Source organism: Saimiri boliviensis, chromosome 2 (genome assembly GCF_048565385.1).
Source record: "Saimiri boliviensis isolate mSaiBol1 chromosome 2, mSaiBol1.pri, whole genome shotgun sequence".
Taxonomy (NCBI): domain Eukaryota; kingdom Metazoa; phylum Chordata; class Mammalia; order Primates; family Cebidae; genus Saimiri; species Saimiri boliviensis.
The window spans coordinates 140,119,912-140,147,188 of NC_133450.1; the positions used below are offsets into that span (position 1 = coordinate 140,119,912).

Genomic DNA, 27,277 nt, shown 5'->3' on the forward strand with positions numbered 1-27,277 from the left:
TTTGTAAAATAAACATGCTATAGAACTCACATAATCAGCATTTCTGCTCAATTATCACCCTGATAAAATTCGCTAGGCATTTTGCTGGTAGAAGCCGGCTTTAGGGAAAAACCAGCCGTCGGGAGGTCTCTCTTTGGTAACCTGTGAGCTCGGAATGTCCTCCTTCCTGGGAAATGCAAGTCTGGGCCTCCAGGGGAAAAGCATGGGGCACTTGATTTGAAATCTGGTTTGATTTCTGACAGCAGCCTTGATTTCAGTGTGATTTGGGGTATGTCACTGGAAACCGATGCCTTGGGCAGGTGAGGGGGTGACCGGCCAGAGCTAGTGGGCCTGATTCGGGGCAGGGGACAGTTGCCAGTCGGCCTCCATGCCCCAGGGTGGCCACACACTTCGGAGGTGCAACAGCACTTGGAAAGCAGGCAGAACTTGGACCCGGGGAGGTGAGGGCAGAGGAGTTGATCAGCTGCTTCTACAAATCCCTCAAGCTTCTCTAGTTGCTGTACAAACACACGAATTCCTTCACAACCAGTTAAAAGCATCCCGAAGGAAAGAATCATCATGAGCCTTTATGATACCCCAAATCCCCATTCTCAGAGGAAGCAGAGAGCTTGTCCACGTGCACCTTGGGGTACCACTCTCTACACAAAAATGTGCCCTGTCCGGAGAGCAGCACAGCTAGAGATTGCATTACCCAGCTCTGAGCAAGCACCGTTAGCTGGGATGTGACAGCAGGGACCTGTGTCTGGGATATTGCTCTGGGGCTGTGCGCCTCATGTAATGAGGTTGTCAGAGCCCTTCATGGCAGAAACACGACTGATTGTGAATAAATGGACATCTCCCTCGAAACTCCGTCTTGAGACGGCGCTGGCCCGCCCAGCTGCCACCGGTGGAGACAGACTCTCTTTCTCACTCGGAATGTGCAAATGGCTGGGAAGAAATGCCTGGGGGCTTCCCAGGAACGAGGCCACGCTCTTTGCCTCTGCCTAGATCCGCTGTCTGCAAGGGGAGTGGCGGAAGCCTGACAAATGGCCACAATAGAAGAGGCAAGAGGCAAAAGGACGTGTCCCATCCCGACAGATGGCCGCCAGCGTGCCACCGGCTTCGTCACTGCAGACTGCAGACCGTCCCCTGATCCACATCAGCCCTCCTGACTCCGGCTGGTCACACCCTTACCCTCTCAGGCCTGCTGTCCTGAGACCTAGTGTCCACGCAAGTGACTGGGAGGACTGAGCTACTCCAGTTTGAGCTGCAGGGACGTTTAACCACAGAGAATTCCCTAAAACCAGCCACGCCAAGGCCTGCAGTCCCAACCCTGACCTCCAGCAAGGCCTGGAGCGGTATGAGTCTCTCTCACCTTGACTCCTCGAGGACCTGGGTAGCCGATCGGACCCTGGGGGCCAGGGGGACCCTAAAACCAAAGGGGAAAAGACCGTTAGCCCCATGCCAGTGTGGGGGGCCCGAGGGGACATCAGGAAACTCCAGAGTCCTGGGATATCCCCTCCTGCTAGAGCAGCCCCAATATCCCAGCCCAGCGCCTCCAGAGAGGCTCCGTGGGAGACACGCGCAGGTGCCCACGGCCTGCACTGAAGGCGGAGGTGTGGCTGTGTCTCACGCTGAATGGGGCACAGGTGAAACACACGCTGGTCCCGCCCCGGCAGTCAGAGAAACAAGGGATGGGCTGAGGGAATGGTGGGTGGTGAAAGGCCAGCTTTGGAGCGCCGCAAGGGGAGTTGTCCCCAGAGAAATGCATCCCCAGCCTAAGCCCTTTGGCATAAATCAGGAGAGCTTCTGGCTGGGACAAGGGGCAAGGCCGGTAGGCAGGGAAGAGACATCTCCAGCAGCCAGGGGCGGCTCATTCAGAGCTCACGGGGCTGGGCATCTCTCCGGCCTGCCCCCAGCCCAAGACACCTGCGTGGTGAATGGTTCCCACCCCTCCCTCCCAGCCCCCATTCCACACGGCGTCATGGCGGCAGCTCAGCCCCAGACAGGACAGGCTTGGGGGCCCCCTCCACAAGGCTGCAGCTCTGAGGCCAGGGCCTGGTCTGCCACGCCCCCTGCCACATCCCATCGCTAACAGGATGCCTGGCACACAGAGGAACTCAGGAAGTCCAGGGAATAAGGGAATGCCTCTGGTTCCAGCTGAAAAGTCAGCTCTCGGAACGGCGGGCCTGTGCTCTGGGCTCCAAATGCCAGTGGCCCTGTCTCATGCTGATTGGGACACAGAGGTGCTGCCTCCGCCTCTGATGGAAAGAGGCTGTGCCCAGGAGGGGGTGCTGGCAAACCAGCCACTGGAGGCAGTGGGGACTGACTGGGCTTCCTATGGGAACAGAAGCTGAGGGCCCAGGGGAGGGTCACCCCAGTGGCTGCTGTGACTTTCAGGAGAGGGACCAGGGCAGAAGCGGGGAATCTCAGGCCTCTCTGGGTCTCAGAGGCAGCAAGCCGGAGATGCCCCACTGCCCAGCAGGACTGGGCCCGGAAGTGGAAACTCCCTGTGAGGACTGGTACCAGCTCCGCTGCCCCGGAGCGTCAGGCCTGGCCTATCACACCCTCGGCAGGAGAGGCTGGGACCAAACCCCAGACCCCATCTTGCCTGGACAGGCCCTGCTTCAAGAGATGCAGGTAAGTCTGGCAGCCTGGCCTGGTCCCAGACCCTGTGGCATGGGACCTCTGGAACCCTGGTGTAGGCGGCCTCTGTCCCCAACCCCAGCCCCGGGCTCCCGATGACCGTGAGCTCAGTGTGCAGCCTCAGCACTCAAGAAAAGTGGTCTCGGGTGCACGAAGGTTGGGGCACACCAGAGCCGCCACAGCAGCCCCGCTGGCTTCTCCTCCCGCCCGTGGGTTCTTTCCACAGACACCTGCGGCCCCGCAGCTTTGTCGTGAATCAGCGGTGAGAAGGCGCTGCTGGTGGACGTGCTGCACGGGACTGTCGCAGGCCCAGCAGGCCCCGCAGGAGGAACCACGAGCCGCTCACAGCACCAGACACAGGCCTCCGTGGAAAGACCCCAACCCTGGCACCAGCACGACCTGGCGGTGTCCCCGTTCATAACAGCATCTCCCCACAACTCAGAGGTCACTCAGCTTGTGCAGAGTCAAGGCCAGGGCTGAATACGGTGTCACTGCCCCACTGCCCGCACCTGCCCTGGTCATGGGGTGGGGTGACAGGCACCGACTCAGACAGGGGTGCCGCTCCCCTTCTCAGGGAAAAGGCCTGTGTCCCCCCAGGCTGGGCCCCCTGCCAGAGACACCTGCAAAAGGGCTGAGTGTCTCCGGCTCTTTCTTTTCCAAGCTGGGCCGCCCTGAGCAGAGGCTGAGCCCAGGGTGCCAGGACCCACCCCGCCTGGATGCTGAAGGGTAGGAGGGCGTGGTGAGCACCCACCTGACCTCCTTTCTCTCCTGGAGGGCCTTCTTTGCCAGGGTGTCCCTGTCACAAAAGAAGAAGCCTTAATTAGTCAGTGCCACTCCAGAAAGCAGCCTCCCTCACTTCCCCTCCCTGTGCAGCACCCGTGATCACGGAAGTCCATTTCCCTCCCTCCCCAGGAAAACTGAGAGCACCAGAAGGCAGAGGCAGCTGGACAGGCAGCCAAGCACGGCCCGGCCTCCCCGAGCTGCCAGGCCTTGAGCTGGGCACTTAGCCCCCGGACCGCGGCTGTTTCATCTGCAAAATGGCAACAATAAGCCCGGCCCCGGCCACGGTCAGAGCCACTGTGGGAAGACTGGTAGTGTGCAGCAACCCCCAGCCCACAGGTGGCCTGCACCGTGGCTCCAGAGCCAGCCCCGCCCCCCAGTGCAGCTACACAGACCAGCGATGCATGCGTGGGGACAGGGCCAACAAGGGCCTCTTCCCCAGGTCAGCTGGCAAGAACAATCAGCACACTGGGCTCCAGGCATCCCTGCGTCCTGGACTGGCAATTGCTGTGCTGTCTGCAAACCTCCGAATCTCTGATTGTTGGGGAACCCAAAGCAAAGCCATTTTGCTGGGGGGGTGGAGGGCTAAGGCGTGTCACTCGACTGAGGGGTCCCAGCACATCCCTGAGTCTTCAGACAGGTGCCTCCTTTGAGACCTGGCCTCAGGGATGGAGGGAAGCTGAGCAAGGGTGAGGACCTATCCCCCCTGTGACAGTTGCCCAGCCGAGGCCCTACGAACTACCGGTGTCCCCTGCCTGCCTGGACCTATGCTAATTGCATTCCTAGGAATGTAGGTTTCGCTGACTTTCCAACACAGGTGGGTCACTCGGTGTAATGGCTGTGAGCTCAGGGTTGCTGAGCCAGACGTCCAGGATGAAGGCAGAAAGATCATCCGTCCATGTTCACTGTGTGGAAACGCAGTTCCGCCAATGAGGATTCCAGGAAAGAGGCCGAGCAGGGTGGCGAGGAGGCTGGCAGGGCAGGGTCTGGTCCTACTCCTGGATACACTCATCCTGCTGTGTGAGCTTGGGCAGCTCACTTGCCCTCTCTGGGCCCCCGCTTCCTCAGGTGTAACCGGAGAGGGTTGTGAGATGCTCTTCCACCTTGAGTGGCCTAAAGCTGATCTGAGACTCTTTCTAGACACAGTAGTGTTAAGAAGACCCAAGTCTCATCACCTCAATTAAATTATTTGTGTGTGACTTTTCAATTTTTATTAGCTGTCCAATTGGATGTGATGCCTTTGCAGACAGCCTATCCTAGCAGCAAGTTTGTAGGAGGGTGCAAATTTCCCCTTGGGGGAGGCTTTGGGGAGGTTCAGGCTCTTGTAGGACCCCACCCGCTGCTCCAGCCTGGAGGGGCCACGCTTGGCCACCATGGGCCTTCCTTAAACAAGGCTCACGGTGCCAGCACCTCACGGTGGCCAGGCTAGACCTGAACAGAGCCAACAACAGGGTGTCCTGCTCCAGGGTGGCCAGAGGGGTTCTTCGTGGGCCTTTGGTACAGTTTCTGTCAACCACAGACACCTTTCTGTGAAGGACCTGGTGGGCGGATCTGCAGGGGACCAAGAGCCCAGCTCTTGACTGGCCAGCCCCAGCCCCGGCTGCTCGAGGAAGCCGCTAGGCTTCTCCACACGGTGGTTTCCTCAGCTGCAGGCTGGAGGTGGCAGCACACCTGCACACAGCACTGGCGCGGAGACGCACAGAGCGTTAGCAAAGCGCTCCCGACTGCGCCCACCCACGGAGCGCCAAGCAGAGTTAGCCGCCGACACCCAGGTGGCTTCCATTCACACCCAGGCCAAAGTCCTTTAGGTATAGTTTCAGCTGCAGTTATAGAACGAGAGTGAGCAGGTGGGCCGAGCACAGAGCTCCCTCATTAAAAATGTTTGGCTGGGCGCAGTCATCACGCCTGTAATCCCAGCACATTGGGAGGCCGAGGCGGGTGGATCACAAGGTCAGGAGTTCGAGACCAGACTGGCCAAGGTGGTGATAACCCGTCTCTACTAAAAATACAAAAATTAGCTGGGTGTGGTGGCGTGTGCCTGTAGTCCCAGCTACTCGGGAGGCTGAGGCAGGAGAATCGCTTGAACCCTGGAGGCGGGGTATACAGTGAGCCAAGATCGAGCCACTGAGCTCCAGCCTGGGTGACAGAGCAAGACTCTGTCTCAAAAATAAATAAAATAAAAACGTTTGAATAGGAAAAGGCAGAGAGGAAATATAACAAGATAACCCTGATTGATTTCCCTGCAAAGCCAGGCGGGACCACATTCCCCCTTCTTCCTACGTGTGTGCGTTTCATAATATTCTAGAATGAGCATTGTTTCTGTAATGGGAAAATAATAAAGCTTACATTATTTGCATTTGATATTTTCTGATTAAAAAAGGAATGTATGTTCATCGTAGACACTTAGGCAAGGGGAAGAGGAATTAAAACACTTCATCACGTCCCGGCTCGGAGTGGCTGTGGCTAAGTGTATCACAGAGTCTCCTGTATTCTCCCTGCGTATACGCATGCACAGCGGCACGGCAGATCTGTCTTTAATCTAATATCACATAGTGAGCATTTTCTCATGTCACTGAGTATTGGTTTAAATTCAATTCTTACTGGCTCTGTAATATTCCACTGAGCCGCAATTCACTGCCCCATTTCCCCAGCGTGTGCTCCCAGGAATGATTCAACAACATTTTTCAGGGCACTGAGTCTGAGCTGAAGCATCTCACACTTCTTGATGGATTTCGAGGCAATCTTCCTTTCTTGGAAACCAAAATCAAAACAAGAAGACAAGTAACCTCTCTCTGTAAGGCTTAACCTCAGTGGGCTGCCTTTATAAAGGAGAATTTTAAAAAATCATTCCTTTCCTCCAGATTCGCAGGAGATGGCTGTGTTTGTCTTCGGGCCTACCCGCGGCTTTCCTTCTGTTTGAAACACCTTCATATGAATGGGTCCGCCGACGCTCACATTTTAAAGTTTAAATTTGGGCTGGGGAAGGGACATCTGACATCTTAAAGGCCCTTCCTTCCCCACAGAATACAAAGAGAAACTGCAGGCTCTTTAGGGACCCCAATTCTATGGAGGTTTCAACACGGGGAGGTGAATTCCAGGGAGAACAAGTTAGGTCAGCTGAGGGCTGAGAGCAAGATCGTGTCTGGAAAGCGGGGTGCGGTCCAGGTCACACCCAGCCACCTTCCTCCCTGCAGGCTCTGGGCCCAGCCGCCCTCCCCACCGACTGCGGCCCAAATCACCAACACCACAGCCGGCAGCATGGGGACAGAGAAACTGGGAGGACACACGTCCACCTGCTGTCAGTGGCTAAATCAGGAGATGCGATCGGGGGTGGCTTTCGTTTTACTGTAATTTTATTTATTTCCCCAATTTTCTATAACAAGATGTGCTATTCTGATCATTAGAGAGGGTGATGAAAAATAAATATAAATTACGGGACACAAATAACACACTGAGAAAGATGAACCACGCAGTACACGCACTGCCACGTGGCCAGGTGACCTCGGGGCCCCACAGCTGCCCTCGCGGGGATAAGAAAGGTCCTCTCTGCTCATTCTGACCAACGAAGGCGGTTTGTGATGTCTGAGTCACTGGACCCACCGCCTCACCCGAGGGATGCTGTGCGGTGAGCAGCCACCCACCATCATCCACATATTTAACTTCCCTGTTTAGTTTCTAACAGTGTTATTAAAACCATAAAGCCCGCTGTGTCTTCAATAATTAATTCCGCTAATCTTGTTTCTGAAATAGGCTCTCGTACAGCATCAATCGAACAATCAAAACCCAAAACACAGCAGGCGCTTATGGGGAGGGTGTTGGGTGCACATAAATTCACACTCGTGTACACGCACGTGTGCCCACATGCACGCACACATTCTGAGTGTGCTCCCCTCCTCACACCTCCCCCTCCACACAGCTTCGCCACAGATTGGATTTGTCACCAACTCGCTATTTCCAGGCAGGATCTAATTTGGCTCCACAGCTGTGCACGCACACATGGCAGGCGGGTTTGCTCACCACCTCCCTTCTCGGTGCGTGAACACTAAAAATACACACCACGTACCCTGCCTCTTCGCTTCCAACCCCGGGAACGCAAGCGAAGGCCCGGAGCCTGGCCCAGCCCTCCTCAGGGTTCAGAACGCAGGCCTGAGTTCCGGTGATGGAACAGCACACCCTAATAAACAGCTAACATTCCTACTCATGCAATCACCGCTCTTGGATTAAAGCACAGCATGCAAAGCGTGTCCAAAACCCAAGAATGACCGAGCAGCCAAGCTGGAGACCAAATGCGTCTTCATCAACAGAGCCAGCGTGAGTCAACGCCGTCCAATGACCCCAAACAGCCCACGGCCCCGATCCCCAGGGGTGGAGGTGGTGAGGTGGGCAGGGCTACTCACCGGGGGTCCATCAGCACCGGGCATTCCTGGGAGGCCTGGTTTACCCAAGGGACCCTAGAACAAAGCAAAGACCCCCATGAGGAGATGCCCCTGGGGTCTGTCCCCTCCCTAGGCTCGCCCGAGCTCTCCGTAGGCCCCCAGGGTTACTTTTCAACCTTCTTGCGCACACAGCACTTGCTGAGAAGTGCGGTCAGAGGTCCCGGGTCCCCGGGCTGGGAGGCGTGCAGCCACAGTAGGCCCTGGGGAGGCGACTCCACCCCTCTGTTCTCAGCACCTCTGGGGTTTGCTGTGGGCAGAATCAGTGGAGCCAGCGCCCCCTGCTTCCCACATCCACCTGCTGCACGTGCTCCCGGGGCATCGCCCCATCTCCTCTGAGCCCATGGTGCCCTGCCTTCTTCTAGCGCTCCCACTGCCAAGTCCTCCCAGGTCTGTTCATGCAAACACCCCAGGGCCGGGTAGGGTGGCCCACAGCCTCAGCACCCCATACACAGCAGCGGTTGGGAGGTCCCAGGCCCCGGCAGCAGCTCAGCCCTCCGTGTTCCTCGGGGCCCCTGGGGTTTCTCTGCACTCAGAACCACCCCCTCGGAGGTGCTTTTGCTGGTCCCACCAAGGCGCTCTGAGTGACCTGAACTGTCCTGCACCTGGTCAGGCCACAGGCCCAGCACGGCAAGGGCGTCCAGCTCTCAGTCTAAGCCTGGGACACAGTGGGCTTCGGAGATAGTCAGCTCGCCAAATTTAGCAAAACTAAACTAAACCAAACTGAAAGGACAACAAAACAAGATGCCCGGATGCCCAGTTAAATCTGAATTCCAGACACACAATCGTTCAAATTTAACTGCAGGGCCTGTATTTCTGTTCCTTGCTAAATCCAGCAACCCCTCTGAACACTAGAGAATGAATGAATGAATGAATGAATGACTCAAGGAGACACGGATCCAAGATCCTCCTCATGCTTTGGCCCAGTTCTCGGAGCTCTGAGCTTTGGTGTCTCTGGGGAGCACCAAGATACACATGGGGAGCTGGTGGACGGCAGGGGGTCCCCCGGGGCGGGGCCAGGGAATGCACCAACACAGCCCAGGCCCACCTACCTTTTCTCCTGGAGGACCAATAGCACCCTGGGGGCCTGGAAGACCCTAGGAGGGAGAAAGAGCCAGAAAGGGAAGGTGAGGAAGTTGACTAACTCAGAACCCTTCCCTGCCATCTGTCCATCTTATTGATGTCCCCCTCGTCCGGACAACAACCCGGGTCCTAGTGTCCTTCCAGACAAGGGGAGGGGATGCAACTTGGAGGGGGCAGAGCTCCCCGCTCCCTCCCAGGGCTCAGGGCTGGAGACATGTGCTTCCCACGGCCAGATGCCCATGAGCTGCCTCTCTCAGGCTCACTTACCTGGGCGCCTGGATTACCCTGCTGTCCTGGAGGGCCAGGCTCTCCCTGGGGACCCTATAGGAGACAAGAGCAAAGGCACTGAAGGGGGCTCTGGGAACTATACCCCCTCCCCTGGGTGTCGTGTGCCCCTCACTGGCCTCCCACCCTTTCAAACTGTTCCCCACTGCTGACACCAGCAGGGCGGGAAAGGCGGCCAGAGAGAGGCCGCCAGAGAGAGCAGCACCAGGACTCGGCGCCTCGGAGGTGGTGGAGGTTGACTCTGACGGAGTGAGCTCGGACATGTTTATGCAAATACACCCAGACATCGTCCAGGAAGGAACTCATGAGGGGAACTGACCAGAAATGTTTTATTGGGCAGAAAACTCCCAAGTCAGCCCGTCACGCCAGTCTCCTGGAGCCACTCGTCACTGGTGGGTGGGCACCACAGCTGAGGGTCTGCAGCCTCCCTCACATTCCCAGCTGGAGTGCACAGCGATGGACCCCCCTAGCCAAGCAAGGAGTGTGCTAGGGAGAAGCCCCTGAAGCCAGGCCACGGGACCCCAGGACTCACCACGCTTCCTTTCGGGCCCGGCTGGCCATCCATGCCCGTTACACCCTGCGTGCGATCGTAAGAAGAAAAACATGTAACTGAAGGCGAAAGAACTCAGAGTGCTCAAAAGGAAAATCCCACTCAACTCAGCTCAGACGTCCGTCCCATAGCGAATCAGAGGACGGCACAGTCTCTGGGGAAGGAGAAAGACCTGACTCCAAATCCCTTCCCCAGCGGGTCCAAGGATCAGCCCCAGCAGCCCCCAGCAGAGGGTTAACTGAGCTGCAGGTCCAGCATCCCACGGGGTGAACCTGAGGTTCTAGAAAACCAGGCCACAGGGCTGGGAGGGCTGAAGGGGGCTGGCCTGGCCCTGGGGAAGTTGCCCACCGGGACACAGCCCCACTGGAACCACAGGCTTCAGCCTGCTTCTAGAATGTTCACAGAAGCTGCTGGAAGTTCTTTCTAGCAGGGAAGAAACGTGACATCCTGGGTTTCTGCATATAACTGAAATAGCACATGCTGTCTGCCAGGAGGAAACGCAAGCAGGGTGATGCAGAGGTAAGAGGCCGGCAGCCTCGGGCCTCCACCTGCAAGGCCGCGTCTGCCGGGGCCGCGTCTGCAGCCCTGAGCTTCGGTGTCCTGCTCACGCCTCACACAGGCAGCAGGCAGGTGTCAGGGGGGCCAGCGATGACTTGCTGCCCCGTGGCCAAGTGGCCACCAACTGGGAGGGGGGGGTCTCAAGGGCCGAGATGGGAACAGACAGGTAGATCGATGATGAGACTTACGGGAGGTCCGGGAGGGCCTGGGGGCCCCTTTGGCCCAAGCAGACCACGTGGCCCCTGTAAGAGGAAACGGAGAATAGGGTTTAAACCCGGCCAGACATCCCAGCCCTCCTCTCTGCCCCCCATGCCCGCTTAGCCCTGACTCAACCCAGAGCCCTGGCTGGGGACTTACCTCCTGGTCTCCCAGGAGCGAGACCCAGACTCCCTCCCACAGACTTACAGGCTCCCCAGGAAGCCCCCTGGGCCGCCTCCCTCCACCCCACCCTGGTGGTGGGAACCAGGAGCAGGTGTCTGGAATCAGTGGGGACTCAGAGAGGATACCACGGGGCACCTCACAGGAAGGGGGACTCCCAAATCGGCCGGCTCCTCTGACGCTTGCCGGGCCAGGCGAGCACAGACGCTCCCCAGGAGAATCGCCACAAAATCACATTTCACTGCACGGAGCGCTCCTGCCCCAGCCTTATTACCGGCTCCCTCTTGAATTCTCCTCTGCAGTGACAGGCGACTGTTCTTATGATATCACAGAGTCCAAGGGTACAGGCAGGAGAGTATCAGGCAAAACTAGGTCCCTGGCAGGAACCCCACAACGGAACGCATAGAAGGAAGCGTGGGGAATCGATCTCTTCCAGGATGGCCACTCTCTGCCCTCCCGGTTAGCAAGGCCTCATACATAACAGATCCCGCTGACCACAGCGGGAGTGAGATTCTGGGAGCCCTGTCTGCCACGGGGCTCTCACATTTCCCCCTCCCGTGGGGAGTTACAGAGCCTTCACCCCAGGCGTGTGGACTTCAAGTGCCCTTAATTTTGACAGAACCTTTTCAGATTCTGTAGAAGAGAAATCCTTCCCCCGCTCATTGCCTCTTAAATGTTTTCTTCATTATTTTAATACCTAGTTATAGCAACGTTTCTTAGAAGCTAATAGCCCAGAAGGTATTGCTTGAGAGTGGAGTTGATGAATTCTCCTTGGAGGCTAATCAGACATTTGGGGTATAATTTAGTCCCAAATGAGTCTGCAGGCGCCGACCCCTGCCTCCTCTACACAGCGCCTGCCATATTTCCCATCAATTAACCCCACCCGATGCACGCAGCCGCACTGACTTGGCTACAAGGAAAAAGACACTCTGCAACAGTAAATGAATAGTAATTAATGTCCTATCAGTCAGGAAATTTGCTCTGGGCCTAAATATATGTCCACTTAGAAAGAGCTTTCCCATGCCCAGGGCTGGGGCAGGCTGCTGGAAAGTCTACCTCTGGAAGGGCGGCCATTGAAACTAGCCCAAGCTTGGGCTGATTCAGCCATGTGACCCCCCCGTGATGCCCCTGGATGCCACCATGCTGCCCCGAGACCCCTCACAATGCACTCAGAGCCCCTACAATGACCTTGAGACCCCACAATAATCCCAGACCTCCCATGTTTCTCCTTTGACCTCCCACAATGCCCTCAGACCACCCATGATGCCCTGAACCCCACCATGTTGCCCCTAGATCCTCCAGAATGCCCTTAGAGCCCCCCAATGCCCTCAGACTCCCCACAACGCCCTTGTACCCACCCATGCTGACCCTGGACCCCACCATGATGCCCTCAGATGCCCCATGCTGACTCCAGACCCCACCATAATGCCCTCAGTACCCCACAATGCCCACAGCCACCCCACAATGCCCTCAGACCCCCCACAATGCCCTCAGACCCCCCACAATGCCCTCAGACCCCACGTGCTACCCCCTGACTCCCCGCGATACCCCCAGACCCCACCACGCTGTTCCTGGGTCACCCACAACAACCCTTGAGGGCCATGCTTGCTCCGGTAGGCAGGCTCAGACTTCCTCCTGGAGTTGCCAGGCCAGCCTCGCCTGTGACTTCCTGGGAAATGCCCAAGTTGGTCTGTTCTCAGGCTGAGCTCTCTCTCTTCTAAGCTCCCGGTTGATCCCAGATCCTGCTCCAGCAGGAGCCTCTGACACAGCCTTGCTCCACCCGGAGCCCCCACCGTCCCACTCAGGACACAGACTTACGGGCTCCCCAGGCAGCCCCCTGGGCCCGACTTCTCCATCATCACCCTGCGGAGGAGAACAAAGGCAGGGTTAGAGGGACGAGCTGTCAGCCCGGACACCAGTCTCCCCTGGGTGGTGGACAAGGGTTCTCTGGCCTGGGGCTGCTTCACATGTGCCAGGTTTACTAGCTCTGGTTCCAGCCGGAAAGACCTGGAATGTCCTCACTCCCAGGAGGCTGCTAGGTGTGCAGACGCTGCAGGTGAGGCCTGAAGGCTCTGAGATGCCAGCTCAGGAGCTCACGTGCCACAGCTCTCCAGAGGAAAAGGCTGGGCAGAAAAACCATCTAATTGAAAGGATTTGGTGACCTTCACGAATGACAGACTCTGGGACAGGGCAGGGCATCAGGGGAGAGTCACAAGATCCCCTGGGCCACCCTCTGGGGAACCAGCTGTCCCCACCAGGGTTCTAAACAGCTTGGAGAGTAAAGCAAGAAGGGACTTCCTTCTGGCTGCAGAGGGAATGCCTCCCTGCTTCCACTGCTTCTCACGCAGGGGCTGCTCGAAAATGCTGCTCCTTGTCAAAGCGCTACTGCACCTTCCAGTCTGCCTCACACATGCACGCACACACATTCACACACAGCCTGCCTGCACATGCCTACACATACATGCATGTGCATACACAGCCATGGATACACAGACCCTGTGCATACACAGCCACGCACACACGCTTGTCCACACACCCACACCCTGTGCATGCACATGTATACACAGCCACACATATGCAGACCCTGTGCATACACAGCCATGCACACACTCTTGTCTACACACACACACCCTGTGCATGCACGAGCATACACAGCCACACACACACGGGCCCTGTGCATACACAGCCACGCACACATGCTTGTCCACACACCCACGCCCTATGCGTGCACGTGCATACACAGCCACACACATGCAGACCCTGTGCATACACAGCCATGCACACATGCTTGTCCACACACCCACACCCTGTGCATGCATGTGTATACACAGCCACACACACGCAGACCCTGTGCATACACAGCCACGCACACACGCTTGTCCACACACCTACACACCCTGTGTATGCACATGAATACACAGCCATGGATACACAGACCCTGTGCATACACAGCCACGCACACATGCTTGTCCACACACCCACACCCTGTGCATGCACGTGTATACACAGCCACACACACGCAGACCCTGTGCATACACAGCCACACACACACGCTTATCCACACACCCACACCCTATGCATGCACGTGCATACACAGCCACACACACGCAGACCCTGTGCATACACAGCCATGCACACACGCTTGTCCACACACCCACACACCCTGTGTATGCACATGAATACATAGCCATGCACACACAGACCCTGTGCATACACAGCCATGCACACACGCTTGTCTACACACACACACCCTGTGCATGCACGTGTATACACAGCCACACACACGCGGACCCTGTGCATACACAGCAACGCACACACGCTTGTCCAAACACCCACACCTGTGCATGCACGTGTATACACAGCCACACACATGCAGACCCTGTGCATACACAGCCACACGCACACTCTTGTCTACACACACACACCCTGTGCATGCACATGCATACACAGCCACACACACATCAGCCCTGTGCATACACAGCCATGCACACACGCTTGTCCACACACCCACACCCTATGCGTGCACGTGCATACACAGCCGCACACACACAAGCCCTGTGCATACACAGCCATGCACACACGCTTTTCCACACACCCACACACCCTGTGTATGCACATGAATACACAGCCATACACACACAGATCCTGTGCATACACAGCCATGCACACACGCTTGTCTACACACACACACCCTGTGCATGCACATGCATACACAGCCACACACACGCAAACCCTGTGCATACACAGCCATGCACATGCTTGTCCATACACCCACACACCCTGTGTATGCACACGAATACACAGCCACACACACACGAGCCCTGTGCATACACAGCCATGCACACATGCTTGTCTACACACACACACAGTGCATGCACGTGCATACACAGCCACACACACACACATTTGTCCACATACACACACACGCACACACACCCTGTGCACACACACGTACACACAGCCATGCCTGCATGCATACACACAGGTCATGCACACTCCCTGCACACACACATGCACACAGCCACACATATGCACACACACAAACACAGACATACACACATGTCCTCTCAATGCAGAAGCACTGACAATCTGGAAGGGTCCCTCTCTCCTTCTTCATCTTACAGCAGACTGTGCTGAGGCCCAGATGGGAGCAGGTGCCCCGGCCATGCCAGCCTGAAAGCTGATGAGACAGAAACGCCCCCGGAGCTGCTCCTGCTTCCTGCCCTCCAGGACTCCTTACAGCTTTTCCCCTAAACATCCCTGATACCCACAGAAGGTGTCTGCGTGACTGCGGGGGCTGCAGGGAGGAGCTGAGAAACCCACAGCCTTGTGCATCCCAGCCCCGTCCCACTGTGCTGTGGTCCAGAGCTCACACGTCCCTCCACACATGAAGACAGCGTGGCGGATGCCAGACCCCGGCCTGTGCACCCACGCTGCAGAACAGCTCCCTCCCGTGCTCCGGCCCACGGCCACAGGAACTTGCTCCCCTATCTCCAGCCCATAGAGGTTATTTTCAACGCCCCACCCTCCTCTGCTCCCGCAAATCTCAGCTTTCTGCCTCCTGCATGCCTCCAGCTGCCTCCGCATCTGGATGAGATCAGCGAGGCCCCGAGCTCAGTGAGCTCTCCGGCGTCTTTCCTGCTGCTGGGGTTCGGGGCACCTGTCGCCTGTGGGGGGCCCTGACAGCTGGCCCTGAGCTCCATGCATCAGCACCGACAGAGCAACTGTACAGTTGCAGTCAGCGTCTCTCCAATGCCCTGCGGCCTCTTGGCATCGGATCAATCATTTTGCCCACAGGGAAGCCCCTCGGCCCTCTCCCAGCTGGCCCTCCACGTGCGGCAGACCGATCCCACACCACGGGCCTCTCTTCTGCGGTTTTCCTGCCCAAATCACTGAGGAGTGGGGCCGGCAGGAGCAGTCAGAGGGACGGCAGGATACCCACCCTCTCTCCGTCGTCTCCTGGAGGTCCTGGTGGGCCGGAAGGGCCAGGGTCACCCTAGGAAGGGAAGAGGGTCAGCGTCAGCCTCTCCAGAGCAGGGCATGCAGGGCTTATCCAAGGTCCCTACTTTGTTTTTCTCTAATTCTGACAGTAAGATTCCCAAGCCCTCAGAAGACCCTTCCAGAATGGGGAAAGGTTCCTAGGAGATCACGCGTGCCTTGGCTGGGTTAATGCAGGCTGCCGACTCTCACCCGTCTCACCGCGATGGCCTGAAGGTAGGAAGGTGCTGGATTGAACACCCTGCGGGGCCAGCAGGGCCACACGCGGGCAGCCTCAGGACACCGAGCTGAGGTCTGAGCTACCCTCAGCCCGAGTCCTCCATGTGAAGCAGCCTCAGGCTCACACCCTCGGGGAGCTCCACCTGCTGCCTCAGGGCTTGCATGCAGTGGGCGCTCAATATGTGCTTCTCAGTCAGGCAAAAGGCCTGGCGCTGAGTCACGGACGGCCTTCGTGGCTGTGCCATTTCCACGTGGTTGTTGGAGAACAGAGATGTGGCAACTTTGGGTGAACGGCAACACCACGCCCCTCACAAGGCATCGTGGCGGGCAGCAGGGCATGCCGTTGGGCACCAGCAGCAGGGCTGTGCGAGTGGGGATGTGTGTATGCATGCATGTGTGTATGCCAGGGTACCTGTGTGGGTGGAGCGTGCAGGGGTATGTGGGGGTGTGTACGTGTATGCCTGTGTGCATGTTGGGGGTTGAGGGGTGCATGTGTCTATGTGTGTGCATGTGGGGTATAGGGGTATAAGCATGCATGTGTGGGTGTGCGTGGGGGGGGCGTGTGTGCACGTGTATATGTGTCTGTGTGGGTGGTGTGCACACACATACTCATGTGCCTGTATGGCCTCGATGTGCTAAAATATAAAGGAGCCATTAAAGAAATTTACTTCAAAGAAAGCCGGTCAGAGAAGTAGCAGCTGACAAGCTGGAAAAAGCCTTTGCGTCAGGTCCCCCCTGGCAGGGGCTGAGAAAACAGGGTGGGCGGCCAGGCAGGGCCTTCCCCACCACGCCTCTCCAGCAGGGCAGGGCATTGCAGGCTTCCCATCACGGGGTTGTTGAAGGAAGGCCACAGTCTGCTGAGACGGATTCAGCAAGACGGGGTTTCTCTCTATCGCCCCAGGTCACCGCACTAGCTCGGGGCTCAGGGAACACACACATTTGAGATCATCCATGCCCGACAACAAGGAAGAGGTGGACACCTGACACCTGACATTTTTTGGTGGCCTGGTCTCCACTTGGCCACTTGAGGTTGTCCCCACCCCCCCGGGACCACCACTTTAATGTTGCAAAGTGCCCTTGGCTGCTCCTGAAACGGCAGCTGCTCGAATTACCTGAAAAGTTAAAGGGCTCCATTAAACAGAAGGTGGCCTCTGACAGGAAGGCTCCTTCCTGCCCCTTGCATGCCCTCAGGTGGGTGGCCCGCCTGGCTCACTGGTCACAAGCTGCAGCTAAGAGCTCCAATTCCTCTGGGCTGGCTGCCCATCAACAAAGGCACCCTCTGGGGGCTCACTGCCATTTGCTGATGCCCATGAGGTTTGTATCGTGACTGCGTTGGAACACAAGGACCTGACCCCGGGAAAGCTGGGGCTGCCTGGAATGGCCTCCCAAAGAGACCCTGCACACCACCATGCCCACCTCTGACACAGGAAATACTCACCCTGTGGCCCTTCTCACCTGGCAACCCAGCCAGGCCGTCGAAACCCCGGTCACCCTGCAAAAAGGACATAAGGCTGCCTCAGACGCCACCCTGCACACGTGGACAGCGACAGCTGCCCCATGGCCTCGGACCATGTTTCCGGCAGTGTGTATCTATAATCCCAACCTCTTCCCCCATAAACACCATCACGGGCTGCGAAGGGAGAGTTGGCTTTCATCCCTGAGTCCCAGGCCGCAGGCCTCAGTGGACCCTTAGCTGTACGATATTTCAGCGACTGCGGTAGCGTCCTTATGTCTGCCGTTGATCTCCCCCGCCCCAGAGAGGCCCCCCGAGGGCAGGGTCCCTGTGTGCCCGCTCACGGCTGCATCCACAGTGCCAGGGGCTGGCTGCCCGCGTGCGGGACGGGCGCATACCCCCCATCGGTGGGCGGGCCAGCCCTGGCTGCCCTCAGGCACCCTGGCTCCCTGGCTGCCCCTCTTCTGCATCTCCTAGAGCCCAGGAACAGGGCCGTCCCATGGGTGTGCACACATGTGGGGTGATGCCAACAATAGGACATTTTGGGCTTTCAGTCAGGTTGTTGAAACAAGACCACCGTCTTCTGAGACAGTTTCCTCCCATCACGCCAGGCCACCTCACGAGCGTGGGACTCAGGGGATGTACTTCAGAGTTCACCCACGCCCACGGTGCCTCGGTTAACAGGGAACAGGGATAGTGGACCCCTGGCAGCTTTTGGTGACCGGGTCTCCAGTCTCCCAAATCACAGCTACTGTCTAAGGTGTACTGTTCACGGAAGGTCAGTATCTCCCCTGCCCCCACATGGCCCTGGACAAATGCTTCTAGGAGGTGAGAAGGAGGGGTGAGCCAAGACCGGGCCGATGCTCACAGCAATGCTGGGGCAGACGGGTGGACACTGGGCACAGCAGTGGGTGGGCATGGGGTGGTGACAGCACCAGCCGGCACATGCCTGGTGCAGGCTCGTTCATGCCACACACAGTCCTGCATTTACCCACGGGCGACACCCATTCACCTCCACAGCACCCAGGAGCCCAGATCCACCCCGATTGGACAAGACCTCTTGGGCCCTGGGCTTGCCACATGCCCCGCCTTTCCCCCCATGTGGCCTCGTCACCCACACAGCCACGGGCGGTTTTCATAGTTGGGATTCCGCCCCCTTCTCTGCTCGCCACACACTTGAAGGGAGCAAATTTCTCCTTATGAAAATGAACTGCATCTGTCACACGTGCTGGTGAAATTCACCCACCAATCCCATGTTCATGTGAAATGCCAGTGACAGACCCGCCTGTCATCATAATCATAGTCATCACATGGCCTGCATGTGGGTCACACCATCCACATGGCCCCAGGGAGGACGGTGACGCCAGGGCACCAGGAGGGCAGTGGGCAGCCTACCTTGGGGCCAGTTTGTCCAGGCATTCCTCTGGCTCCGTCACTCCCAGCCCGACCCTGGAACAGAGGAGGCAAAACTGGCAATGCAAAAGGGCCCCTGGTTCACTGAGCCCCCAGAGCCACGGTTTCCATTAAATCAAGTGAGCGCTCCACTGAAGCCACGCCCACCCTGACGGTCACAGCCCAAGTGGCCAAGTTGCTGTGAGGACACAGATCTGGGATCCTGGGCGGGGCTGCTCCGCGCCTCACACCAACGGATGGAACACACGGGGCTGGTCCTTCTGGACCACGTCATCCCAGACTGCTGAAGGGGGACCATGCCACTGCCCCTGGGCTTTGAGAAGGTGCCACGACGTGGCAGAGGAGACCATGCTGAAAAGCTGCGCCAGTCGGGAGGACTGTGAACTTGGGACTCAGGCAAGCGCAGGCCACTGCCATCACGGACAGCACAGCTCCCTTCCACATTTGGAGGTCCAAGGAAGGAGAGAAAGAACGCATCTGGTTTGTCCACTTGACTAAGGCAGAGGCCCAGGCCCAAAGTGAGGCCTGGACTCACGAGGCTGCACAGCGACGTGAGGCAGCGTCTGCACTGTGGGCAGATGCCCCGTTCCTGACGGCCAGCGACGGACACAGCCAACTCGCAGCCTGACTGGCCATGGGGCTGAAGGGGGCCTGGACCTCCTGGGGCCGCTGTGCAGGCCCCACCCTCACCACGGGGAGAGTGGGGCAAGGGGCCAGGGTCTCGGCCAGGCTCTGTGAAACTCAGCCAGACCTCCACGCACCAACGAGGCACCCCAGCCAGTGAGTCCAGATGGCTCCCGCCCTGAGCTTCCAGTTTCCATCGGCTGCACATCGCACGAGGCCCTCGCCCCGACCCCCCACCAAGCAGAGAGAAGATCTGGAGCAGGGGCAGCTTTGGTCTCATCACTGGAGACAGAGAAGCCGGCACCAGAGACAGCAGAGAAGCAGCAAGAGAGAAATCCAGACAGACCCCGGAGCTGTCTGCGCTCCCACGCGCCCTGAAAAGGCACCGCCCTGCCCAGCAAACAGGGGGCCTCGCTGAAACCCTCTTCTAAATTTCCAGACACTTTTAGAAACTCGGAAACTTTTCAGAAAAGTTCACGGGATTCCACAGCATGATCCAGCCCTGCAGAGCACCCAGATGCTTCTAGATCCAGAAGTGAGCATTCCTCGCAGACTGTGCTAGCAACGAACTGAAGAGGCTGCTCAGAGCGCTTTGGAGTTGACCCTCAGCTTCAGCTCGGAGCCCCTCTCTCACCACCATCTTTCCCTCTGCAGTGAAACTTCTGGGCATATGTGGCTGGGAGCAGTGGCTCACACCTGTAATCCCAGCATTTTGGGAGGACGCTGAGGCAGGTGGATCACCTGAGGTCAGGAGTTCGAGACCACCCTGACCAACATGGAGAAACCCTGTAACTACTAAAAACACAAAAAATTAGCCAGTCCTGGTGGCACATGCCTGTAATCCCAGCTACTCTGGAGGCTGAGGCAGGAGAATCACTTGAACCTGGGAGGGGGACATTGCAGTGAGCTGAGATCGTGCCATTGCACTCCAGCCTGGGTGACAGAGCGAGACTCCATCTCAAAAAAAATAAACAAATAAGCCAGCCGCGACAGCTCACGCCTGTAATCCCAGCACCTTGGGAGGCCAAGGCGGGCGGTTCACAAGGTCAAGGGATCGAGACTATCCTGGCCAACATGGTGAAACCCCATCTCTACTAAAAAATACAAAAATTAGCTGGGTGTGGTGGCATGCGCCTGTAGTCCCAGCTATTCGGGAGGCTGAGGTAGAAGAATTGCTTGAACCCAGGAGGCAGAGATTGCAGTGGGCCAAGATCACGCCACCGCACTCCAGCCTGGCGCCTGGTGACAGAGCAAGACTCTGTCTCAAAATAATAATAATAATAATAATAATAATAATAATAAACAAATAAATAGACCACACGAATATGCCTGGCATTGACACCATGTCCCTCTGCAGCTGGCCATGTCACACAGCATCCCCACAGCGCCTCTCTGTCCAGGTTTTCACCCCACCTGATTAGGAAACCACCTGATTAGAGACACAGAAACACCTTAAGGAGATACATTTTTCAGAATCGGATCCAAATAAATGGCCCAATTGTCTACCGAGAGTCTACTGCCGGTCCTCCCAGAATGATCCGCCCCAGACCTCCGTTTCATGACCAGGTCCTTGCCTAGACCCTCGGACCTGCCAAACCTTGGCCTTTCGGGTCATCTCTGCCCACTAGCTCGCTCCCCGAGGCAAGGGCGTCCAGAACCACTAGGGAAGGAGCCATTTTTGCCTGTGGACTCAGACGAAAGCAGTCAAGGGTAGCTTAGGAAGAGTGCACGCTGGCAGAGGTCCACACGAAACCGATCCAACCCTACACCGAGTATTTCTGAAATGCCCTCTGGTGGAGAAGGCCCACTTTTGAGGGCACGGTCTGGGCTCCCAGGGCCTGTACCGCCTGCGTGGGTGGTGGTCAGCAATCTGTAAACGTGTGTCCTCTTTTAGGAGCCACGGTCACATGCGAACACACCAGTTCCTTCCAGAAGAGCCACACACCAGACAGAAAACCCCAGGAGCCAGGACAGCAGGTGAGGGGCAGGAAGGCCCGCCTGTGCCCCTGAATCAGGCCACTTCTGGAGCACCGACGCTGCCCTCAAGATCTAAGGCCTGCTGGTAGTTTTGTCTTCTTAACATTTGCTGCCAAAGGGCCTGGGAAGTTTCTTGAATTAGAAATGTTGATTAAACTAAATCCTGGTCAGCTGTGTCTGCGCCCAGGACAAGGGCGCCCCTCCCAGGCAGCTGGCTCAGAGGTGGCCTTGGGGACGGAAGTGCCCATCCCAAGAAGGGGAGCAACCTGGCTTCCTGCGGGCCAGCCTGGCTGTTGGGGACACCTGCACCCCAGGTTTGGGCTCCCTTAGCACCCAAGCTGCTGTCACTGAGCCAGCCACTCACCCGTCTTCCGGGCTTCCCGGCCGGACCAGGTGGGCCTTGTACACCTCGAGGACCCTGCCAGGGATAAGAGACAAAGGGTCAGTGGTGAGTCCGCCTTTCTCGGGAGAGAGCAGAGCCTTGTTCCCGTGCTCCTCAGCCCTGCCCACACCTAGCTGTCCATGTCACCAACATGTGGGCATTTCGGGGACAGGACACGATCTGCTGCCCAGAGTGAAAGCCAGGGACAGAACAGAGCCAGCCCATTCCTGCCGCGGGCATCGGAGTGAATTCTGTTCCACTCTCAACACTGCACCAAGCAACGACCATTCCCACTAGTTTCCTTGATGACACGCAGCAGTTGGGGCGTCTCCATGCACGCCGTCCCCGCCACCAGAGAACGGAGGCGCCCATCACACAGCGAAGGCAAGGATCCCACGTACCTGAGGCCCCACGTCTCCCGGCTCGCCCTTCAGACCTCCGCTCCCAGGGGGACCCTGGGGAGATACAGTGTGGGTTAACGTCTGCTCAAGGGGGGACTCCGAGGCACAGGAAGGGCTGGGGGTGGCAGCAGAGGGAGCAGGGGGAGGAGACAGGGCCTCGGCCGCAGTGCTCAGCACATGCAGCGCAACCTGCCTGCCTCGAGCAGAACAGGGGAAGAACAGTGACATTCCCGGGGTGGGGAAATGGAGTTGTTTGTATCTCTTCCTAATTGGGAATAAAATTATAGGTCCTGGGCCCCGCAAACACCGCAAAGCTCATGGAGACGCTTCCCTCTCCAGGGTGAACCTGACCGTAGCCTGTTACAGCCCAAGGCTTCTGGCAGCGGTGCACCTGCTATGGGCCCCACAAGGCCAGATCTCCCAGATGCGGGAGGCCGGCCCTGAGTGGGGCCCTGTGTGGAGGGGAGCGGGCCCAGAGCAAGCGGCACGTGGCAAAGCCGGGGGACCCCTACGGTGTTGAACCCCTCTGTGTCCCTGGAGGCCCCAGAACCCAGCCCCTGAGTGTCCCTGGGCACAGGCTGTATGTTTCTTATGCATCGAGGCCCCTAGATGAGAGTTATTGGAGGCCACAGGGCTTGGGCAGGTGAGGCGGGAAAACCTGCAGTTTGCCCCACGTTTCGTTATCTGTGACTCTGGAACAGGGCTGCAAAGATCAATGGAGATCCCTGACCCACAAGGCAAAGTCGCAGCCTGTGCGAGGGACTTCCCCAAGCCTCTGGCTGCAGCAGGACCCCATCCCTCCAAGAAACCATTGTCCTGGTGATGGCTCATAGCATGTTCTCTGCGGGCAAAGCCCGAAGCTCCAAACAGGGGTGAGAAGGGGCCTCCTCCTCCTCCTCCTGTGATTCCTGCCAGCTCTTTTCCATTCAGGATGGAGTTGGGGGCTGTTTCCCAGGGATGGCTGATGTCAGCTCCATCCTGCTAACTCCCTCAAGTGACTTTGAGGCACAGCCACCATCCCCACCCCCCATCAACATGGGGCAGCACCAAGAGGTCCCTGGTCCCCCCAGCCACCCTGCTGGGAATAGGCTCTGAACCGAGGGCTGCCCTGTGTCCACATGGCTGCAAAGCCACCTGCCACCGTCCGCCCAGGACACAGACAGTGGGCCAGTCCCCACGTCACACCTGGCTCTCAGATTTGCCAATGACTTACCACGGGGCCGGGTCTCCCTGTGAGACCCATCGGGCCGGCTGGTCCCCTCAGTGCCAACTGTAAAGGAAAGTGGGACACGCTGAGAAAGTGCCCCAGCAGCGGTGCCCTGGTTTGCTGGCGCCTGAGCCGTGAGACTTGGCAGGAGGGAAGGGGCAGACTGGACGGGGAAGGGCCACAAGACTCTGGAAGAGGAGGGTGATGACTCCCCAAGAGACCCCCCGACTTTGGGCTCTCAGCATCAACGGGAGTGACATGGGACATGGGGAGGTGGAAGCCGGTGGGCCCCCCTTTCTTCCCCTGGGATATGGGCCCCCTCCCTCCTTCCTTTCTCTCCAGCCCACACAGAGAGCCTGCTCCCAGCCCATCACCCTTGGCTAAATCTGAAATAAATCTCTTACTCCGGGCTGGGCTGAGGAGCACATTTTACACCTGAGCTCAAGCTGAGTCAGGACATATTTGGATTCACACGGGAGGCCCTTCAAGCACTCCCAGCCACTGGGAAAGTACTTTGGGGGAGTAGGAACTCACATGCCTTGGGGTCTCTGTCGCCCACCTGCCCCACCTGGATGCGCCCGCGCCCCCCGCAGCAACGCAGTTCCCCTGCCCACCCGCCCCATCTGGATGCGCCTCCCCCTCACCCCCCTGCAGCAGCTCGGGTCCCCTGCTTTCCCACAGTGCTGCTTCTGCGGCCTCCCAGTGACTGTTTCCCCAGCAGATACCATTTTAATTTTAGAAGATTTTGTTTTGCATTGTAAAATCTTCTTACAGCCTATCACCCGTTTGGCTTCAATTAAAATACACCCAGATAAAAGGCCAGGCAGGTGGGCCCAAGCCCAGAAACCCAGTCGCAGGGAGCGGGACTGGCCGCACACGGGCTTCCATCACTCAGCAGCCTGTGCCACGGCAGCGGCCCAGGGCTCACGCTGGCCTGCAATGACCTCGGCACTGCCATCATTAACGTCTGCTCTGGCTGCTGGGGGAGCTGCACAAACATCGCTCAAACAAGGGATTACTTGGCTTTCCTGCACTCCACTGAAGGATCACGCACCCACCCGCTCGCCCCATGGGCCAGTGTTTACACCCATCATGGGCGATGCGCAATCCGGAACCGCGTCCATGAAAACACAGGCTATGGATGAGCTACTTTGTAATAGGGAGGCAAGCAAGCTCTCCTCTGCGGACCCTGCTCCTTACGACCCCCAGGCTGAGTCGGGGGCTCTGGGGCCCAAGGGCTCTGTCCTAGAGGAGCCTCGCTCTGCTCAGCTCCAGCCCAGGCAGCCCCTTCCAGGAGCCGCGTGGGTTTCTGGCTCCACTTCCAGATCTTTGCAGAGGGCTAGCACAGAGGCAGAGGTCAGCAAATGATGGACGGTGGCCACACTGGGTCAGAGGCCATGGAGGGGCTCAGAAGCCCCGGTAAAGTTAGAACCTGGGCCCTCAGCATGGACGAAGAACCCCTGAGGAACTTTCCAAACAGTCCCTGTGCTCTCGGGCCCCTCCTGGTCACTGAAGACTGGATGCTCCCACAGCTCCAGACCCTGGCAAGCTGGCACTGTGGGGTCCAGACAGCTACTTCCCTCCAAGCCGAGCTCTCAGCCTGACTCACTCATTCCTCTTGGCCTCTGGGGCTGGGCTTTGTCCCCATCGGGCCCCTGGGGACCCGGCACTACTCACCCTGGCCTGCTGGAGAATGGCCTGCGCCTGGGACTCCTGGGCTGAGACCATGGGGCCTTTGGAGCCTGCGTCGCCGCCACCTCCAAACCGGAACTGTAGGTGCAAAACATGGGTCAGTGGGGGCAGTGACGTGGTGCCCAGGCCAGACCACAGGCTGGGGCAGGCCCACAGGCCTCTCGGGTGATGGCACAGCCTCGGAGGGTCTGGCTTGGAGCCCACCTGCCCCAGCTGCCTCCCCAACCCGACCGATGAGGGTACTCACAGGCAGCATGAGCATGGTCCCCGGAGGGCCGGGGAGGCCATCAGCTCCAGGAAGGCCCGGGCGTCCAGGGGGGCCCTGCAGACAAGGGGCCAGGAGAGACGGGTCAGAGTGCAAACAGGCCGGGGCGGGGCTGCAGCCAGAATGAGCGCATCAGAGAAGCGGGTCACCCGGGAAACTCCCAGGACACGCACAGAAGCTGTGAGAGCCCGTGGCAGGAATGTTTCAGAAACCCCAGCCCGGAGAAGGGAGGGGCACGGCTGCGGGCTGAGGATTGGAGAGGCTTCGGAGGAAGGGATAAGAAGAGAGGGAGGTGTGAACTGGATCTGAGGAATCCAAAGACCCAGCAGAGACGAGGCCAGAGGCGAGGAGCACTGTCAGCTTCCTGTCGCTCCAGGAACGCCCCTTCCGGGTCTCCACGCCCAACAGGAAACGACGATGCCGGGTTCAAGGCCCAGTGCCTCCTGCACCCAGTGGGTGCTCGTCCTCAACGGGCTCCAAGCGACCCGCCATGCTTGTTCAGATGGAAGACGGGACGGAGCAGCCATTTGCGTGCAGACACACAACAGAGCCGAGCACACACGCAGCCACAGCAGCCTCAAGAACCCATTCACATGCAAACGAAACAGCGCCCTCCACATGCCTGGCCAACCTGGCCTCTAACACACGACCCACACAGACATCCCTAGGACTGGATTCTCTAGACTAACCCCAGCCAGCCGCAGACCCTACAGGCATGTAAAACCAGCAAGATGATTTATTTTCGAAATAATATTTTATCACAAAGCTATTTCACAAGGGCAAGCAGATCCTCAGCTGGCCTAAAGTAGACGAGGCTTGCTTTGCATAGAGATGGGGGCTTAGCTCCCTCCCCGGTGAAGAACACTCCATCGCCTGCACTCCGATGTAACAGATGGGGCCCGGCTCGGGTCTTCAGAATCAGCAACGGCTACACTGAGCTGAGCGTTCGCAGCAACCCAGAGAGATACTCCCGGCCCGGAAACCCACAGTGGGTTCCCAATTCCCAGCCAGGAAGACCAGCAACCTGAGTGGTTCTTCTGGAACTACCCAGGAGGCTGCGGGGCCATCTGGGCCTGAACCTAAGCTTGCCTGCATGTTCCTTAGTAGTTGCTATTGTAGAAGTAACTCAGTGTCTTGTGAAATGTCTTACAACACAGATTTGTGGAGCAAAAATGAAAAGGACTTTTCTTCTCCAGATGTAACCAGTGCTCCAGTTCTGTGCACATGCCGGGCACACTAACACAGTCGTCACTGCGAAGCTCTGTGGTTTTGGACTTTTCTTTTTTCTTTTGAGATGCAGTCTCACTCTGTCGCCCAACCTGGAGTGCAGTGGCGCGATCTCGACTCACTGCAACCTCCACCTGCTGAGTTCAAGCAATTCTCTGCCTCAGCCTCCCAAGTAGCTGGGATTACAGGTGCTCACCACCATGACCAGCTAATTTTTGTATATTTTGTATATTTAGTAGAGATGGAGTTTCACCATCTTGGCCAGGCTGGTTTGGAACTCCTGACCTCATGCTCCACCTGCCTCGGCCTCCCAAAGTGCTGTGATCACTGGTGTGAGCCACTATGCCTGGCCCCTTTCTTTTCAATGGCACTGTTCCTCCAGATTCTACAATTTGCTCTTGAAAATCACAGCTCATCTACGTAGGTCTCAGTGGCAGCACCTGTTGCCTCTCCCAGACACAATGGACTCGTGGTTTATTTCAGCTGTCTCCCACCAATGCACTTTGGATTGGTTCCAGTTGCATGATGCCAAACATGGCCTGACAGACGTGCTAACGTCTTCTGCTAGGTGCATCCCTCAAAGCAGCACTGCTGAGCCAGTCATGCACATACATGCATAGTCCTTATTGCTAATGGATGCTGCCAAAATGCCACCAACTGCCATTTTGGAAACATTCTCGGAAGACAAAAATCCTGTTTTAAAAAGAAAGATCCAGAACATGTTTGC

General features: G+C 57.7%; 1 protein-coding gene across 3 annotated transcripts in view; it reads right to left on the reverse strand.

Annotated features, from left to right (window-relative positions):
* Positions 1-27,277, reverse strand: part of COL5A1 (collagen type V alpha 1 chain) — a 192,544-nt gene that overhangs the window by 66,877 nt on the left and 98,390 nt on the right. For all 3 annotated transcript variants that reach the window (XM_074394534.1, XM_010352242.3, XM_039461528.2), the window contains 16 exons: positions 25,306-25,380; positions 25,044-25,136; positions 23,373-23,429; positions 22,160-22,213; positions 21,741-21,794; positions 18,758-18,811; positions 17,348-17,401; positions 15,635-15,688; positions 12,511-12,555; positions 10,503-10,556; positions 9,739-9,783; positions 9,189-9,242; positions 8,891-8,935; positions 7,803-7,856; positions 3,377-3,421; positions 1,355-1,408 (listed from right to left, as the gene is read on the reverse strand). In XM_074394534.1, coding sequence (XP_074250635.1) covers positions 1,355-1,408; positions 3,377-3,421; positions 7,803-7,856; positions 8,891-8,935; positions 9,189-9,242; positions 9,739-9,783; positions 10,503-10,556; positions 12,511-12,555; positions 15,635-15,688; positions 17,348-17,401; positions 18,758-18,811; positions 21,741-21,794; positions 22,160-22,213; positions 23,373-23,429; positions 25,044-25,136; positions 25,306-25,380 — 891 coding nt within the window. The remainder of the gene's footprint in view (positions 1-1,354; positions 1,409-3,376; positions 3,422-7,802; positions 7,857-8,890; positions 8,936-9,188; positions 9,243-9,738; positions 9,784-10,502; positions 10,557-12,510; positions 12,556-15,634; positions 15,689-17,347; positions 17,402-18,757; positions 18,812-21,740; positions 21,795-22,159; positions 22,214-23,372; positions 23,430-25,043; positions 25,137-25,305; positions 25,381-27,277) is intronic.